The following is a 19,516-nucleotide window of genomic DNA, read 5'->3' as shown; positions in this document are numbered from 1 at the left end:
AATGAAAATCATCATGTAATTTCGCTTCTTTAAATCTTTCGTCTATAGTCAATGAAGCATGCCTTGAATTGGCCTAAAAATTAAAATATTTTATTTTGTGGGTACTATACCTTTTGCCTCTTAAATCAGAATGAAAAAAATTATTTGTGTCAATAGCTGTCAATTGTCATGCGTTGCCAGTGAGGTTATTTTACTTACTAAAAATAAACAAAGCATTCTATTTTGAATATTTGTGAGCAAATTCACTTAATATAAGTTTCATTTATCCGAACTGTAATTATAAAATTATAATTGTGGCGTCCAATAATTATCCTAAGGTACTACATATACGTTATAGAACGAGCACTGAAGTTACTTATACACAACAAACGTACAACCATAAAAAAGTATAGAATGTAGATCGTTCTTAAATTGTTTAAAAAGTTACATATACAATGTTGAAATCCTAAACGTTTCTTTGTAGAGGATGTTAGATGGGTGGTACTGCCGTTCAATGGCGAACATGCAGGCAAGCGAAGGGGCCAGTGGTAGCAATAGTGCCTCAGAACCGACAAGAACACACGACTCGCAGAAGGGATACTCCAGTGACAGCAGTAGTGAACCTGAAGCGGAACCAAACTATAGTGCTCAATATTTGGCATTAAAAAAGAAACTCAAGTATCTTATTTATGTAAGATTTGTATTCATTAGTTAAATATTATTGAGCTTGAGTACACAGCTAGTGTGGAATATTTACTTAGGTATGCTAAGCATTTAAGTGGTATATATGTTCATAACTTCAAATGCTTACAGCTGCTGTCAATTTTTGGAAGGAAATATGTACCCAAAACATTTTCACAAACAACTTCCACAATTAGAGAGTAATACTTAATAGTATTAAGTTAATACTATGTTGGCTGTTTTGATTTTATTTGATTTGATTCCCTACACCCCAGCAAAGGGTAATAGGAAAGTGTTAATATTACAAATGAAAATCGGAATTTCAAAGCAGACTGGTTTATTTTTGCATCAACCTGCCCTTTTATTATGTGACTTAATATCTATACATAACAGAAAGAAAGAGAGAAAGAGAGGGCTGTCAATGATACTACCCATATAGTGTAAAACAAATGCTTACAGGAGAATGAATGTTTTCAAGATGCTTTAAGAAATAGTCAGAAGAGGTTATTAAAGGTTTCTCGGGACCGTAGTTTTTTGTTGGATAGACTATTGCAATATGAAAAACCAGAAAGCACAACTTCAGAAAGTGAAGATACAGAATCTTCAGATGATACTGATCACATACAAATGGAAATAAGTAAAAGGTATGAATTTTTTAATTAAACGCTTCATTTAAAACCTTGAATTGTCTTGTCTTGTATGTATTGTCTTCATATTGTCGACATGTAATTCTAGTTATTCTATATTTTTCGCAGATAAATAGTCTCTTATCTCATTGGTTGACAGAGTGCTAGAATTATTTAAATTAATATGACAAATCATCGCTATTTTTGTTATATATCCATTATACATATTATTAAAATCCCTTACTATCACTAATACAATATTACATAATATTTTAGTGAAGTTCTGCAGTGATTAATTCTATAAATTAATTATTACTAAGCAGCTTTACAAATATTTATATTTAAAAATTATTAAAGTTTTACGAAGATGATTTTTATTTTTGATCCTCAGAAAGAAAATGGAAGTTGGTGGAGTTCAACAAAATGCATCGAATAATTCAGCACCAACCAAGATCACAAATGCTGCAAAAAGAAAAAGAGCAGTACCGGCAAGGAAACCAGCTAACACCAATCATACAGTTCGTATTTTTTTGCTAACTATCTTTACATTCATTTGACACTGCTTAATGTCGTATAAAATGCTTTGTATGAAATCTTTTTATCAAGTAGTACTTAACAGATAATCCAGGTCGAAATAAAATAGAAAAAACATTGAATGAATCTATAAATAAACTTGCGTTGCAGTTTTCTATGAACCCATAAATGCATTCTGTTAACTAAAAATTATATTGCGAAATTTTACACAAATATATATTTGTGAAATAAATATATCATAATATTAAACTCGAGAAAAATCAAACATAGTTTCAATAAATTTGAAGTCAAATGTATGAACCTAATTTTGTCGTAATTCAATTAATTTTGTTGAGAAGTAATTTTAAAGTCGTTGTGGTCTAAAGGATATGACGTCCGGTGCATTCGTATCTAGAGATACACCGGTGTTCGAATCCCGCTGGCAGGCATCAGTTTTTCTAATGCAATACGTACTTAACAAATGTTCTCTATTGACTTCCATGGTGAAGGAATAGCATCGTGTAATAAAAATCAACCTGTAAAATTATAATTTGTGTAATTACTGGTGGTAGGACCTCTTGTGAGTCCGCACGGGTAGGTACCACCACCCTGCCTATTTCTGCCTTGAAGTTGTAATGCCTTTCGGTTTAAATGGTGGGTCATCCATTGTAACTATACTGAGACCTTAGAACTCATAATCTCAAGGTGGGTGGCGGCATTTACGTCATGGACTCCGGTAACTACTTAACATCAGGTAGGCCGTGAGCTCGTCTACACACTTGAGCAATAACAAATAAAAACTAGCTATTTGGTATTGTACCTTAATTTTTTTAAATTAATCTAACATTGAAAATATCTGATTCTAGCAACAAAGCAGTGTCGCAATGTTGAACAAGGTTTCTCCTGCCCTTGGTTTCGGGCTGTCACCAGGTGACGGGCACATGACACCGGAAGAAGTGGAACGACATCTACAGTCGCGACAATCCTATTTAGAACTCCTGCCAGAACGTGCACCGCCTACTGTACCCACCGAGATGTTCAGTAACGATCCATCTTTAGATAGGTACATTTTAATTTTTTATTTCTATACTATGTGTTACCCACCTATCAAAGAGAGTACTGACCTTGAAAGTGTCTGGCAAAAGGAAGAGAGGCCGTCCCAGAACAACTTGACGTCGCTCGGTGGAGCAGGAGCTAGGGGTTTTGAGGAAATTTGATCCGAGCCCTACACCCCAGCAGAGGGTAATGGGAAAGAATGATGATGATGATGATGATGATACGATGTGTTAGACAACCAATTATACAAAAACAATTCATTATGAAAATAAGACAGACCCACAATGTCGTTTTGTTGAAAATTTAAGAACATTTTTTCAAAATTAAAATACTTACTTCAAGGTTAAATTTATCGCTTTTCATAGTTTAAGTCAAATAATTTTCATGACTTTAATCTGGATCGGGGTGTATTTGAACTATTCCCAAAAACAAAGACATTTATTTATTTATTTATTTATTTATTTATTTATTTATTTATTTATTTAATACAAGGAGAACCAACAGCCAACTAACAAAGTATAATAATATAACAAATAATAGAAACAAAAAGCCAATTAAAGGTTCTCACCAATATAAACAAATTAAAAACACTAGAGAAACAAAAGCATAGAAACAAAAAAAAAATTAAAAACATTCAGCAAGCAAGAAACAACATAAGGAATGGAGGAAAACACCAGACTAATTTAAATGTACACTTATGTATAAATGTCACAAATTAATTAAAAACTGTTGTGCTACACGTCACCGGCACATGGCCCCGCACCCTCTGCCCCCTCATCGCCCACGAAAAATCGGGCACTAAGCTGACGTCTAAGTCCTGTGATAGAGGAATAAAATGGGTCAATATCTAAGAACCTGCCAAGTCTGTTGAGGTCACCACCAACACGTAAAAAGAATGAGTTTTGCCTATAGTTAGTGGAAGCTAGTGGCAAAGAAATTAGATTTCGATGCCTTAAAGATATTCTCTGTGCATTGAAGCCAACTTTGGATAAGAGCTCCGGGCAATCCACCAAACCTTTAACGATCTTTAAATAATATATAATGTCGGAAACCTCACGCCGCAAGTAAAGAGGAAGTAGATGATGTTTTTTACAAAGGTTATCATAATTATTAGAGTTATAGGCAATATTTAATTTAAAACAAAGGTACTTTATAAATTTACGCTGAATTCTTTCAATTCGTTCTATATAGATATTATATCGAGGATTCCAAACTTGTGAAGCGTATTCTAAGTGACTGCGAACAAAAGTACAGTATAGTATTTTAATAGTTTTAGCTTTACGAAAATGTTGAGAGTTACGCATAACAAATCCAAGCATTTTGGAGGCTTTAGTCACTATAGAGTTAACGTGTTCATCGAATGTGAGTTTGCTGTCATGAACAATACCTAAGTCACGTGTACTATTAAGTTTAATTAGTTCATGTTCATTTAGTTTATACTTGTAGGCTATTTGGTTGATTTTTCGAGTGTAAGTAACAACATGACATTTCGTTGGATTAAGATCAAGTTTGTTTAATAAACAATAATGACAAAGACGATCTAAATCAGATTGCATTAACTTGGCATCATTGATGGAAGCAACCTTCATAAAAATTTTCATGTCATCAGCGAAGCAGAGAAGGCGTGAGAATTGAAAGCACTTAGTGATGTCGTTAATGAAAATAATAAAAAGCAAGGGCCCCAGTAACGAACCCTGAGGTACGCCACTGGGAATAGGTACCCAAGCAGAAATATAATTGTTGATCACGACTGCTTGCGATCTCTTCTCAAGATATGATATAAACCATCGTAATAAGTCGCCACAGATTCCTACGTTCTGTAGCTTTGAAATCAGAATAGAATGGTTAATTTTGTCAAACGCCTTGCTATAATCTGTATAAATTACATCAACCTGTTTACCACTATGCATGGCATCAGTAAGATAATCATTTAAGATAACTAAATTAGAAACAGTCGATTTATTTTTTAGAAATCCATGCTGAGTTGAATTAAATACATTTTGCAATGCCGCGTATACTTGAGTATAAATAACACGTTCAAATATTTTTGAAATAATACAAAGTTTGGAAATTGGTCTGTAATTGGTAACCTCGAACTTAGATCCTTTCTTATGTACTGGGGTAATAAAGGCCGATTTCCATATTGCTGGAACAGTGCACTCATGTAAAGAACGCTTAAAAAGAAGGTATATTGGCAAAACTATGCCATCAGAGCAACCAACGATAAATCTGGCAGGCAACTGGTCTGGACCTGCTGATTTAGATAGATCAAGATTAAGAATTAACTTATGTATTTCGGCTTGGTCCAAGTAGATGTTGTTTAAGTGAGAAGTTGCGGTGAAATGCTCATCGGCTACTCTAGGTGTCAGATTAACAGAGATATCACAGTCAAGAAAAGTAGATTGGAAATAGTTAGAAAATGCACTGCAGACTCCCTCAGCCGAACTTGAGATCACATTGTTATACGAGACAGATCCTGGCATTGAATTACACTTAGACTTTGATTTAACGTAAGACCAGAACTTTTTAGGATCATTTCCTATTGAAATTTCAAGAGAGTCAATATAATCATTGTAACAATTAGTTTCCAGTACTCTAACCCTGTCCCGAAGCACATTAAAAGAGTTTAGATCAGATTTATTTCCATAGTTTGAATATTTACGTTTATATTTATATTTTTCTTTGATAGCTTTTTTAAGAGCAGCTGAATACCAGACTGGGTAATGATCAGAGCCAGTTACGCGAGATGGTACATATCTCTCTTTGAGGTCGTTAACTATCTCATAAAAATAATCAGTACAGCCCTCCAAAGATCTTGACTGAAACTCAACACACCAGTCAATATTATTAAGCTCTCTATTAATTGACAAATAATCACCTTTATTGAATCGATAGTTAGTGCGCGGTGCAGTTCTTAGAGTTACAAGTTCAATACATTTGAACGTAATACAAAGAGCCTCATGATACGGATCAATCGGGACCATTGGATGAACACACTTACTCACAACCAATGATTCATTTGAAAATACTAGATCCAGAATCCTATCATCCTTATTAGTTATCCCATTGTACTGAGCAAAGTCGTGAACATGCATTTCATCCACAAGCAATAATTCATCACTACTACGAGCATTATAAGGTGTAAAGTAACCAAGATTAGACGGCAGCCACGTAATGCCGCTCAGATTAAAATCACCAACAAGTAGGAATTTATCAAGTGAATTATCCAAAACAATGTTGGTGAGTTTCGTAAGATAATTAGTTAATTGTTCAGAGAAAGAAAACTTAGAACCCTGTTTGCATAAGTATAATACACATATATGCAGTTTAATAGTTTCACGTTTCAACTTAACGATGAGTGTAACCCACAAATCTTCAACCGATGAGTTAAATGACGGCTGCAAACTAACTTTTAAATCTTTACGAGTCGCAATCAAAACACCGCCACCCCGAGATTGACCCGTAAGGTCACTGTTCCTATCCCTACGCCAAACTGTATAATGTTCATTAAATAATTCGCTATCTAAGATGCCATCAGTCAACCAAGTCTCAGTTAAAATAATCACATCATAAGAACACAATAGCAGGTTACGGCTAAACTCAAGAACTTTCGTCCGAAGTCCACGAACATTTTGGTAGTAGATATGAATACTATTCAGGACTGATTCATTGTCCATTGTAAGAAAATAGTTAATAACATAGTAAGTAAAATTAATATTACGCTGTGGTAATTTCTAGACATTAAAATTAAATAGTAAAAGTGAAAATAGTAAATTAAATTAAATTGTAGGTAGTATAAAAATAGTCGAAGAATATAACAAGTACCAATAAACCCCTGACACACTAGATCAGCGTTAATAAGCAGCAGATATGCAATACATTCGTGAAAGCAAGACAAATATATGTCAGTAATGACAACCTCAAACAGACAAGCAACGAGATATGAGAACAATAGCGGCAAAAGGCGAGGCGCCGGCCAGTGAATAACAACATGTGTTGTAAACATTTGGACCACGATTATAATTAATAAGTGTACATAACCTACGTTCAGTGACACGTGAACTTGCAACAAAAAGTTACTATAGAAACTAATACAGAATACAAAAAGTAATAATAAGACACAAGCTAAGTCAATTTGTTTAAATCTGCCTCTGTATGTACTATAATAACCGGAGACGAGTCAGATCTTCGCACATGGATCTTACAGAACTTAACCCAAATGTACTTAAAATTCTTGTTTTTGGCCCATGTTTTCACTTTTGTGAGAAGTTGTTTCGTATCACGAGTCAGGTGGTCATTCACGAAAATACGATTAGAAACAGTAAAACCAATGTCCTGGGCATTAAGAAATTTTAGTGCACGAGCAGCGGCGACAAAATCTTCCTTTGTGTACCTATTGTGGAAGTTTAGTATGATGAGTTTGTCAGCCGATCCAAATGTAGGCACCCTCGTAACATGGTTAATGTCTGCCCTGGAAAAGGACACGCCCAGCCTCTGGGAGATGTTCTCGACGATTGTAAAAAGGTTTTCGTTCTTCCTTACAGGAACGCCCTTGATCTCGACATTATTAAGCCTGGCTCTCTGCTCCAAAGCATCGATCTTTCCCTGCATTTTCCGCATCGCTGATTCAAGACATTCAACAGACGACTGAGTACGCTCAATCACTGGGAGCTTGCTTTCAATCTCAATAAGCCTAGCGTCACACTCAGATACCTTTTCTATGTTTTGAGTGACGGACTCACGCAGCAATGACAGTTCTTCACGTATATTTATTACTTCCTGATGCAGCAGAGATAAACTATTTAGTTTCGTTTTGACGCCGCATAATTCAGCGTGGATCATTTCTAGCGTCACTAAGCCCTGAACTGGAGAGACTGGGCTGGCCTGTGAAGCAACCGCTTGCGAAGGGTTTCTGCAAGCAGAACACTTCCATGCCGCCCTTCTTTCGGGGCCCAGTTTTCTATATCCAGCTTCTGTAATATTAGCGCATCCGAAGTCAAAATGCTTCTTGCACGTACCGCATTGAACACCATCACTGAATTGGATCTTGCACAGGTTACAATTCTTCATTGTCAGAAAAATAATAAATTGAAGGCGACCAAATGTTCTCAATATCTGAGAAAAGATCGACACACTCTTCACAAACAACACGTCTTGCCTCGCTAAATAACTGTTCCTAACTGGACACTGGTTCCTAACTTTACACAGTTAAAACATTGTTTGAATTTTACGATTAAAAAACACATTGTGGCGTGTGGGCAGTCGAGACAACAAAAAGCATCCTCCTTAGTTTTACGTGTTCATGAAATATGAACTTAAAAAAACGAAAATTCATTTTTTTATTCCCTACCTACCTACTGCCTACTGTAACACCAAGAGCTTAATTGGAGCTTCACCGAATCTGTAAGCGAGCTCACAGGGCTCAGCCTGAGCGAATTTGCTAACATCTGTGAGACATAAGGGCGGTGCTTCGCTGAATCGTCGTGGCCTAAAGGATAAGACGTCCGGTGCATTCGTGTTGAAGCGATGCACCGGTGTTCGAATCCCGCAGGCGGGTACCAATTTTTCTAATGAAATATGTACTCAACAAATGTTCACGATTAACTTCCACGGTGAAGGAATAACATCGTGTATTAAAAATCAAACCCGCAAAATTATAATTTGCGTTATTACTGGTGGTAGGACCACTTGTGAGTCCGCGCGGATAGGTACCACCGCCCTGCTTATTTCTGCCGTGAAGCAGTAATGCGTTTCGGTTTGAAGGGTGGGGCAGCCGTTGTAACTATACTGAGACTTTAGAACTTGTATCTTAAGGTGGGTGGCGCGTCTACGTTGTAGATGTCTATGGGCTTCAGTAACCACTTAGCATCAGGTGAGCTGTGAGCTCGTCCAACCAACTAAGCAATAAAAAATAAAAAAATCTGCCACCGGATCACAGGCGCGACCCGCTGAGAAGATCTGGCGAGAAACTCATTGGGCTGTGTCTCTAGGAAATACATTAATGTTGTCGTATGCTAAAAGAAGAAAAGCTACACGGTAGGCAGCGATTTGGTTCTGCCCTTGGCATTGTTGAAGTCTATAGGCGACGGTAACGACTCATCATCAGGTGGACCGTATGCTCGTCTGCCTGCAAGGGCAATAAAAAAAAAGAAAAAACTTGGTGTGGCTTTCGGAGGATTGACGTTATTTCAATCCAGTTCTAACTTCAGCATCATTTTCAAGTTGCGCAATAATCAACTGGATAAATGAATGTTGGTCTACAAAGTTTTTTCATTGCTATAATCACTGCGTATCACCAAAAGTATCCTATAGTTTTCTCAAAAACTACTCAACTCCTGCTTACCTATAGTTGAAGTCTTATCACTTCTCTAATGTCTTTCAGTAAATTAAATCAAAATATATATTTATTTTTAATTACAATAATACAATCCCGAATTAATTGAGGACAACGAACACGATTAAATTAAAAGCGCTTCGTTTTTTAATATTTGGCTAGAGTATTTTAAAAAGAAGAAGACAAGAAAGATTTTCAATAGAAATAATGTTTTATCTTTTGTTTCAGTGAATCAAACGACGTATTAGAAAATTCGCCTAACGTAGAAGAATGGTTCGATTAATTACGTGTGAAGATATAAATTGGTGGTTTTGCAGGGTTGTGAATTTTAATTAATACAAAAGATCCTGGTTTAAATTATAAAAATAGCATACTTACATCCAAATAAATTTTATACATAAACTCACTTTCGTATTGATGTCCTCCATTAAACATTGTAGGTATAGTAACCGGCAAACTTCTTGAGCAAATGACCTTGACTGCGCAGAACCGAATTTTAGATCACTTTGGTGGTGAGGGTGAGGCGCGACGGCAGGGGAAATCGTATCGAGCGCGTTATTGGTAGATCAGTCGAACCTTGCGTCCCGCACCGCGCCTTCGTTCCGCTTGCTCCCAAAAGTACGCTTGCGTACAGTGAAAAGTCTATCGTTATTAATCGTTAAGTTATTTGTTATAATTGCTTGTTGACTTTGTTGCCATTGCTATTTGTTGAGTGTTTGTTGATTTTTTATAAAAAATACACTATGCCGCGACAAACTGGTGTAGTATTCAAAAGAAAGGGTAGAAAAATTGTCTACGACGTATATTGCTTCATTATAAAACAGGGGAAGAATGATATGGGAAAAAGTAAAACAGACTTCGGAAGCAACAAAAACATCCGTGAGTACTGTTAGGTGCATTATTAACGAAGCTAAAGGCTCTGGCTTGCTCGCCGTGTTTCGGACTCCGGGTAAGAAAAGATCAGGGAAGAAGAAAGTTACCGGAATGGATAGTTTCGTTCAATCTGTAATAAAAATATGTAATCATAATAACTACATAACAAGCAGCGAAACTCCGTACCGTAGAAAGGCTTCGAAAATTTTAAAGAAGATATACATTTTAATGGCTCGGAATGAAGTTTACGACGAATTATGAAAGAGCTAGGCTTCAGATGAAAAAAAAAAACAGAAAATAATCGGAAGCTGGTAATTGAAAAAAGTTACATTAGATTACTACGAATCGAATATCTTCAAAAAAATAATTAATTATAGACAAAAAAGTAGACCGAACCGACTGAGTTGTAAACTACACCGATGATCCTTATGTCGACTCATCACGATGATAGCAACTCGGGTGATTAAAACAGTGATGATGATGGTCAAGATTATGATAACGAAAAAAAAAAATACAAATACCAGCTTTGCTTCAACTGAACCAAGACCTGGCAACAGCTCTAGTTTTGACTTAATAGAAGGAATATCTATTTTACCCCAAGATTAAATTATTACAATTATTAACCTATATTTTTTGTTGATTTTCTCATAAATGAGTCGACTATTATCAAAGGCGGCAATCTGACTTTTGGACAATGATTGGTAAATCAGAAAAACGAATTATTGACTTTGTATTCCATTGGCAGTCATAAAACTCTTCGGAACGACATCTTAGATAAATAACAGGTTAACTATTAACCTTTATTTAATGCAGGTTTTGAACCGTATTCTTTGAAGGAGACGATTATATTCAAATAAATCTGTATTGACATATCAATAAAAATTTTTTGTCCAAATGTACAGATTGCCGCCTTTGATAATAAACGACTCAAATATATAAATAAATACATATGTTGATTTTAATAATTTAATTGCTTTTTTTTTTTTCCTACCTAAGCTGATAGCCTTGAGAGGCTATGTCAGCGTAACCCTAACTTTAGTAGGTGAGCTCACGGGGCTCAAACCTGACGATGTTGCTAACACGAACCCTAGCAAGAGCCGTGCTTCGCAGAATCTACCACCGGATCGGAAACGCGACCCACTGAGAAGATCCGGCGAGAAACTCAGTGGGCTGTGTCTGAGAGTTAGTTTACTCGTCAAGCCCTTCGTCGCAAGCGACGGGTTCGACGAAAACGGTGACCGGTGCTTGAATTACCTAAAAGCACCGTTAGTGGATCGGGAGGATCCGAGATGACGTGTTTTGGGCGACGTCGACTGCTTTCCATTCTGTCCGCAGGATCGGGAATGTAGTTACCGGCGGCCACGATGAGAGGGTTCTCGTGTCGTGCCGCTTTATCGAAGTGGATTTAATTGCATTATGACGCAGAGTAAATAATGTTTTTGCATGTGAGTGTACCATGCGGAAACTTACCCCCACTACGTCAACAAATGCTCAAGAAGTTTGCCGGCTATTATATGCAATGTTCTGAAATTTTATTACTATTAGCTACCTATATACAAAATCATTGTACCTAAATCATTTTATCAATCATTAATTTGGTTAGTTGGCTGTTCTTGATGCAAAGTAAGCAAAATGTAAAATATAAACGTTCGGTGGCTTTCTGAACCTTAATTCTTACTTTATTCTTCTTTGCTTTAAAAACGTTATTTTATAACTTCTTACCGAAAGTAAAGCAAAATGATATATATTTGCTTCAACAAATGTCAGACAAGTCGATAGAATCTAGTTATGGAGGGTAGCATGAATCTAATAAATTCGCATTTTTCTTGCAATTTGTCACATTTGGGTAAAGTAGGTAACATTTTTAGTTTTTTTTATTGCTTTGATGGTTAGACGAGCTCACAGCCCACCTGCTGTTAAGTGGTTACTGGAGCCCATAGACGTCTACAACGTAAATGCGTCACCCACCCCAAGAAACAAATTCTAAGATCTCATTATAGTTACAACGGCTGCCCTACCCTTCAGACCGAAACGCATTACTGCTTCACAGCCAAAATAGGCAGGGTGGACAATCGGACAACATCTATTTTTCATCTCCCTAAATGTTAAGGGTGGTCCACCCCTGACTTTTTGAAGTGAAACTTCCTTATCGGCGTTGGAAAAAAATTTACCGTCACATTTTTCGGTTACGCGTCACATTTTTCCGTTACGCGCCATCTTTTTTGTATTCATGTCTATGATAATAAAATCCTTTTGTTTAAACTTTATCTAATTTAACTTTTTTGTATTCATGTCTATGATAATAAAATCCTTTTGTTTAAACTTTATCTAATTTAACTTTATTTAACCAATTTCTAGAAAGTTGCATGTAGATCATTTTTCGAAAAATAAGGCCATAAAGAAGTTTCACTTCTTACGTGTGTACACTAGTACACGCACACATTTTTTTTTATTTATTTTTTAGACAATTTTTTTTGTTTTTTTTGATTCTGCATACGAAAATACATACAACCCTAAATTTTCGCCCCTCACGATCAACCCTTACTTTTTATTTGTTAATTAAAAACTTAAATTTTTTAGCAAGATTTTCTTTTTGATTTTTATTTTGTCATCAATTAAAATAAAAAATCTGATGTTACTCTAAATTTTTCATCCCTCTATGATCAACCCCTATTTTTTTTCCTTTGATTCGCCTCAAAGGCTACGTCGGCCGGGCGTCCTAGGGGTGAGCTGCGCCGTCTAGTTGTAGTGTTGACCGAGGTAAACCCTTACCTCATCCGGGTTCTGACCTCGGAGGGGATCGGTCGCTTAGGCGAAGAGTGCGGGGGAGTCATAGTGGGTAGGGTCCTGAAAACATAATTGGATCCGCGGTTTCGCATTGGCGGACCAGTTTCACATACCCCGGGCGGACCCTAGGCACGGGGTTCTCGTAGAAGGTTCGGTTCCAGGTCCGAAAAAAAAGGCCACTCGAGCTACTACTTCCTTTTCTTTCACATTATCCGCTTCTATCAGTAGTATATTCACATTCTCTTTTCTAACTCGTGTTTGGGTAAATTTGCAAATTTGACTTAATCACAGGAAAACGATATTGCGGTATCAGAGCCCACAAGCAACGTCAACACCGCCGACCAATTTAACGGTATTCGGAAACGTTCTAGTTTTTTGATAATTTCTTGCTGCAATATTATAGTATAGCCGCCAAGTTGCTTATTATATACCTCAACACAGTGCAACAATTGCTGCAATATTGCTATATAGCCCGGCGATATTGTCAATATATTTCATTATAGTTGCAAGTATTTAATGTCTAGCCGGCTATATTACAAATTATTTATCCCGCTTTAAATTCACTGTGATATTGCAGTATATCGTCTTTGCTGATCTCCATCTCTCCAGGTCCATCTCTTTTCCGTCGAAAAGAATAATAATAATACTCGAAGTCACTTCTGGACATCCCAGTGAAGTTTTGAAACAGATATTTATCGAGAATCAGCTCCTTGTCAAGATTAGTTATGGTTTCTCGTTTGTTTAAATATGGCCGGATCCACACTCTTCTTCTAGGTTTCGGTTTCTTTAAGCGATGACACAAAATAATAAAAGCTGCAGCAACGGCAACATCTTCGGTATCCACAATTTTGTCCTGCGAGATCCAGTCGCAATATGCCCCACGTGTACGAGCAAAACTCCTCACCAATCCAGTTGCCGAATCTTGAAAGGCAACACTTTGCAATGTATTGCAAAATAAAATTGCAAATATAACAGTAATATTGGTCAAGAAAAATAGCCAACAAGATGCAATTTTTATAGGTCGTTTACGAGCGCCTTAAGGCATGAGGTCGAAGTACCCGTCTCAAAAGAATTTAGTTAAACATAAACGCGATTCAATTTTATTACCTAATAATTGTTGTAAGCAGTAACATATTATTTTATTCAGTGTTTATCATTTTTATCAGTGTATGTCCATCTGGTATTGGGTGTAACATAATAGGGACATTGTAAAATGCCGTGGTTAAATTGGATAAATATTTTATTAGGAATAGTTACAATATCATTTAGAAAGCGCAAGAACAAACATCTATAACTATTAATGAATCACGCTCAGTTGCGAAGTTTCACAGTTAACAATAATCTTGCTTATCCAAGTGTATATTTATCAGTAAGCATGTAGTTTTTTTTCATAATATACATACAGTAATGCTATACCACATTAATAACAAGATTAAATATGTTGAATGATATATTATATTTAACTTATCTACCATGCAAAGAAAACTTTAGCATGCTACCAATTTTATAACATTTTATGTTTATAATACTAAAATATGACCTACAATTTGCTACATTCTACAATCTGTGGTAATATGGTACAAAATTATATGAAAATAAATAATTGTAATTTGAGATTCCTACAACTCAATGGTTACAACACAATCTCTATTCTAAAAATAATGACAGTGGATGACGCTTTGTGTACATTTTCTTTACACATTCACACGTTAACGACACTACAGAAGAATTTTGTTAATTTCAGAAGAGTTATAAAAGTCGTTGAGAAGTATGGAAAAAATCAGGAATGTGTCCATGTACATTTATGGTTACCCATTGTAACAAAATTCATAAAACTTAATAATTTTTTTACTATTTTCTTGTTGAATATTGAAACAATGCATATTTTTATTCTATATAAATTTCAACCAAATTATACTTAAGATTTGCAACAGATTTTTAATAATAATATGATGGATATATTATATACCTTAATAAATAAATCTAGTAACAGACAGTATACTTAGAAATGTTACTTCAGAGATAAGATATTTTCACAAGCCAAAAAATTTGTTTTTCTAATTTGTAATTTCATAACAACATCAAAAATCTACTTTGGTACACTTACATTTTAACATTACATTATACTTACGTATAAAAGAAGTACCTATTTAAAATTGGTAAATTATCTTCATTAATGGGACATGATCATGTTTTTTTTATTTATAAATATACAAAGCAGATAAATTTGATAAAAGGGTATCTTATCTGCAAACAATTTATTTTCTAGACAGAAAGTATTTTAATGTTAAAAATAAAACATGTAGAATTATGAAAATGATTTTAGGCTCAAATGCATTTATATATAATTTAAAAAAGAAAACATATGTATAATAAACATAAACCTGTCTTGATTTCTCAGTATGAATCAAACACAAACTATAGTGAGTTAGAAAAATATTATAATAAAACTAAAATAAATTCATTACTCTACTTAGGAGATTTCATTTGTCTTCTGCTAAAATGCAACATACTACAACTCTGCTCAAAATTGTACTTAGTAGTATAGCTACTCTACAACCTAAACTGCTAAGCATCAATTACACCATTTAAGTGTTTATCAACAATTTTATGTGTGATTCTAATCATATTTTCAAAACTGGTCAGCAAGTAAGTTGCAGATTTCTTGAGAAACTGACTCCTTACTAGATCGTATGGTTAGTCTGTACATTTGAGCTTGTTTGTTAGGTTCCAGTCTCATTAAACATCCAACTTGTTGCATCTTTGTATGGACAATGCCGGCACATACAAAGTTATCTGGATTAGGATCGATACCATCTAATAATTGCATGCCAAATCCAGCCAATTTTGTTCTTGTGCCAGTCAAATCAATCGGTCCCTGAGCTTTGAAAATCTTTTGGGCTCTCTGTTGTTCGCCTCCCAAATTTTTCCACCGTGCAAAGAATGATTCACCATTCATTTCAGTTGGTTCAAAGAATTTGTTAAGGGTGAGTGGGAGTTTCATTGTTATTTTCTGTGGTACATTGTTATATATAAATGAGACTGACATGCTTGGTACATCAGTAAAATCTTCTATACATTCAGCTGTCAACATTTGTTGGATTTGAGCACCTGCTTCCAATATAGGTTCCATTGGTTTCATTTGTACATTCAACTTATGCAAGTCAGTCCAATGTAACTCAGGATGGACATTCTGGATTGGAAATTGGGTTTTGTTGCCATAAAATAGGCCAATTCTGCCAAGATTTTGTCTGAACTCACTTTTAACACCAATTTGGATCAATTCATTTTCAAAAAGCACCCCATTGTTTTTAAACAAAAACTTTTTGATGTTATTTTGCTGTACAGTACTGGGGCTTATTTTTGTTGATGTGTACAAATCTCCAAGTACATCCAATAAGCCATTCCCTGTAGTAGGGGCTGCAGAACCAGGTGGTGTAGACAGTCCTAGGAGATCAGCACTGGAGCTATTAGTATTGTTAGTAGAATTTAGTATAGCAGTGGGAGCAACAGTGGGCAGAGGGCTCTTTGATTCTCTAACATCATCTGGAATACGACCTGGCTTCTTCTTTTTCAATACTGCTAAGATAGAAGATTCTCTTTCAGGGAAAGCAGGCATTTCTTCTAATACTGTGGCTAAAACATCTGTACTGGCTACAATACTAAGTTGCAAGTATTCTGATGCCCTTTGTTGCAACTCAACATCAGCTGAACGTAAATTAGAATCTGCCTTAAATACTTCTTGAACTCTATTTTTTATTTCTGGGAAAAGATTAACCAACTTTATATACGTTGATAACAATAGGGCTCTTGTTGCAACAGAACACAAATGGTATTTGGAATGTAGAAGTTCAAACTGAACTTGTGGTGATGATCTTGTATCTCCAGCTATCAAGTTACCAAACTCTCCCAGAATGTATCCTCCAACTTTAACCATATTCTCATGGCATGTTGGGGCTTGTAATGCTTCAAATACAGTTTTAGCAGCATATGCTTGAACTTCATCTCTATTTATTACTATTTGAATTACTCTGTACCAAACTTCTTCTGAGACATAATCACCAGCAATTCTTATAAGATTAAGAATTACATCCACATACCAAGTGAAATCTGTAGCATACTTTTCTGCTAATATAGCAACTTTTAACACCATTTCTTCTCTGATTGAATAATCAGCAGTTTCTAAATAAGCTAACATTTCTTGTACAATTTCTTCTGCATTAGTCTTATCACACATTGCATACAGAAGATCTACAGCCTGCTGCCTGACAGAAACATCTTTTTCCATTTTCATTGAGAGGATTACTATTTCTTGATGCTTTTTTACTGCTTCATGAGAAAATTCTGATGTAGCTAAATGACACATTGATTCAAGAGCTAAATAGCGCAAGTTAGTTTCACGATTACTAAGAAATTGTCCCAGCTGATTGCAAGCACGAACTAATAAGTTAGGTTCACTGTCGTTGTGTATAATAAGACTTATTGCTTCAAAAAGAACAGCATTCTTGGCATTGGAATGTTGCACTTTTTTAGATTTTGGTGGTTCTTGAGCTTTGTTGAATATTGTTTCTAGGCATTCTGAAAGACGTCCTCGAACTCCAGGTTCTTCAGATGGAGGGGTGTAGTTTTGTAAGAGGCGTAACAGTTTGACAGACAACCAAGGAGCAGGTACAAAGTAATATGTATAATCTTGTAAATCTGTGTAACTGGCAGTAACAATTCTGCTAAGTCGAGCTACAGCCAATGTTACACAACCCTTATACTCATCAGGATTCTTCTTTACAAGAGCATCAATCAAAGATGTCGCTGCAGTTACTACACCCATATGGGGGTCATTCAAAAGATGAATTATGCGAGAAGTCCACTCTCCTCCAGGTATTATCTCAGGAGATTTGCGAAATAAGCGAAGGAGGCAAAGTGCAGCAGATTGTTTCACTACATCCATGGTATCACCAGAGACAAGAAGTTTGGGTATTTCAGTACCAAAAGCTTCAGCCATATCTTTGCTACCAATGTTGGCAATACATTGAAGAGCTAAGTTTACATGAATAGGATTGCGAGACTGCAAGTCGTTTTTAATGCTCTGAATGATAAGTTTAATGAGGTCACTGTTGGTATTGACTAGGACAGATATGAAAAGGTATCCAATCTGTTTTTCGGAGTATTTATTGGATGAAAGTAAGTTTACTGCTTCCATGTGCCCGAAGTCGATATCATGTCCGAGCAGAAATATAAACAGAAGTTTACACACATACTTCTTCTTTTGATATCCATCTAGAGTTTTATCACCCTTAAACTTACTTCTTATATTTGCAAGCTCCTTGTTGATTCTCTTTATTTCTGCTTCTTTACTCTTACAGTTTCTTATGTCTGAGATAAAGACAGCGAGCCCTCGCATACCATCTCCTCTGACGGCAGGCATATTGCCAAGTGACTTATCGAACACCAGTTTTAAGCCTTTTCTTTACACTTTTTTAGAAATGAAATAGTTTAATTCTGCTAACACTATGCTACAAAGCGAACTACAAGAACCCGGTGTAAAATTTCAATAGCTATCGGCCGTCATTACGATTTAACCATGAAGATGAGCGCCCTCCGTTCGACAAATTCTACAAGTTCTACAACGCCTTCCTTTTTCCATAGATTGGAGGAAACGTCACAGAACGTTGTTTATGGATCAATATTGACCTGCACCTACACTTTCATACTTACGAATATTCGACTTTCAGATATAGGACATAAGGTCGGGTTTTAAAAAATTGTGTGTTCTCACTACTTAATTTGACAGCTGTCAAAAACAACGAGCAAAAAGTTTCGTTTTAAAGATGCCTCAGCCATGGATTGTGGAAATAATACCTACATTTTGTAATCCAAGGCGTTGCGCTTACTACATGAATTCGTACTTTTAATTTAAAGGTTTGTTTTTTTTTATTTTTATTAATAGTATTATAAAATATAAAATTCGTTCGATGCTTTTATCTTATTTTGAGATTGCCTAGTATAAAAAAGTACTTAATCAAAATCGATTTTTTAACAAACTGATTTCAATTCATTCTAACCCTAGTCTCAAGCCTGTAGAGTTTGATTTTGTATTTTTCACTGAAGTAGGAAACCTAGTATTTTTCCAGGCCATGTAGTCTTAAAAAATACGGTATGTCATTTAGTCATAGAGTTACTATTCTAACTGGAGTGCTTACTTCGTTTGACATAAAAACTAAAAATATACTTTATCTCTATGGCTTAAAGTTTATTTTTAAATAGCAAAAGATGTAAGGAAAAACGGTCTGAAAAGAGAATGACTATTAAGTGGTGGTGTCCCTCTCGCACATTTTACAAACAAAAAGCAGTGTTGCTAGCTTAGAGGATTTTCCACAAAATCTCGTAATTTGGACCCCTGTCTTAGTTATCAGTAGTATCAGTAGTAGCTTGGGCTTTTTTTTTATTGCTTAGATAGGTGGACGAGCTCACAGCCCACCTGATGTCAAGTGGCTACCGGAACCCATAGACATCTACAACGTAAATGCGCCACCCACCTCGAGATACAAGTTCTAAGGTCTCAGTACAGCTACAACGGCTACCCCACCCTTCGAACCGAAACGCATTACTGCTTCACGGCGGAAATAGGTGGGGTGGTGGTACCTACCCGTGTGGACTCCCAAGAGGTCCT

General features: G+C 35.8%; 2 protein-coding genes across 3 annotated transcripts; one reads left to right on the top strand and one right to left on the bottom strand.

Moving 5' to 3' along the window:
• The first annotated feature begins 134 nt into the window (after positions 1-134).
• On the top strand, positions 135-9,591 carry LOC101739655 (INO80 complex subunit E). Of its 2 annotated transcripts, none has more exons than XM_004932092.5 (6): positions 135-317; positions 464-670; positions 1,120-1,304; positions 1,678-1,804; positions 2,666-2,862; positions 9,418-9,591. In XM_004932092.5, exons 2-6 carry the CDS (start codon positions 467-469, stop codon positions 9,470-9,472), a joined length of 768 nt encoding a protein of 255 aa, XP_004932149.1. In that variant the 5' UTR covers positions 135-317; positions 464-466; the 3' UTR covers positions 9,473-9,591. The 2 variants fall into 2 exon arrangements, with proteins under 2 accessions (XP_004932149.1, XP_062525726.1); XM_062669742.1 differs by having other exon boundaries at positions 159-386.
• A 4,480-nt stretch (positions 9,592-14,071) lies between these two features.
• LOC101739513 (AP-2 complex subunit alpha) lies at positions 14,072-18,506 on the bottom strand. The gene has a single exon (XM_004932091.5). It carries the CDS (start codon positions 18,269-18,271, stop codon positions 15,482-15,484), a length of 2,790 nt encoding a protein of 929 aa, XP_004932148.1. The 5' UTR covers positions 18,272-18,506; the 3' UTR covers positions 14,072-15,481.
• Positions 18,507-19,516: the final 1,010 nt, after the last annotated feature.

This window comes from Bombyx mori, chromosome 8 (assembly GCF_030269925.1).
Source record: "Bombyx mori chromosome 8, ASM3026992v2".
Classification (NCBI taxonomy): Eukaryota; Metazoa; Arthropoda; class Insecta; order Lepidoptera; family Bombycidae; genus Bombyx; species Bombyx mori.
Note: the sequence above shows the minus strand (reverse complement) of the source record. Positions and strands in the feature narration are given on the sequence as shown.

Bases quoted from the DNA above. Each gene is read 5' to 3' on its own strand.
- LOC101739655 (XM_004932092.5), top strand. From the start codon at position 467: ATGTTAGATGGGTGGTACTGCCGTTCAATGGCGAACATGCAGGCAAGC. The intron at 671-1,119 runs GTAAGATTTGTA...AAATGCTTACAG, and splicing joins AACTCAAGTATCTTATTTAT to GAGAATGAATGTTTTCAAGA. The intron at 1,305-1,677 runs GTATGAATTTTT...TTTGATCCTCAG, and splicing joins CAAATGGAAATAAGTAAAAG to AAAGAAAATGGAAGTTGGTG.
- LOC101739513 (XM_004932091.5), bottom strand. From the start codon at position 18,271: ATGCCTGCCGTCAGAGGAGATGGTATGCGAGGGCTCGCTGTCTTTATC.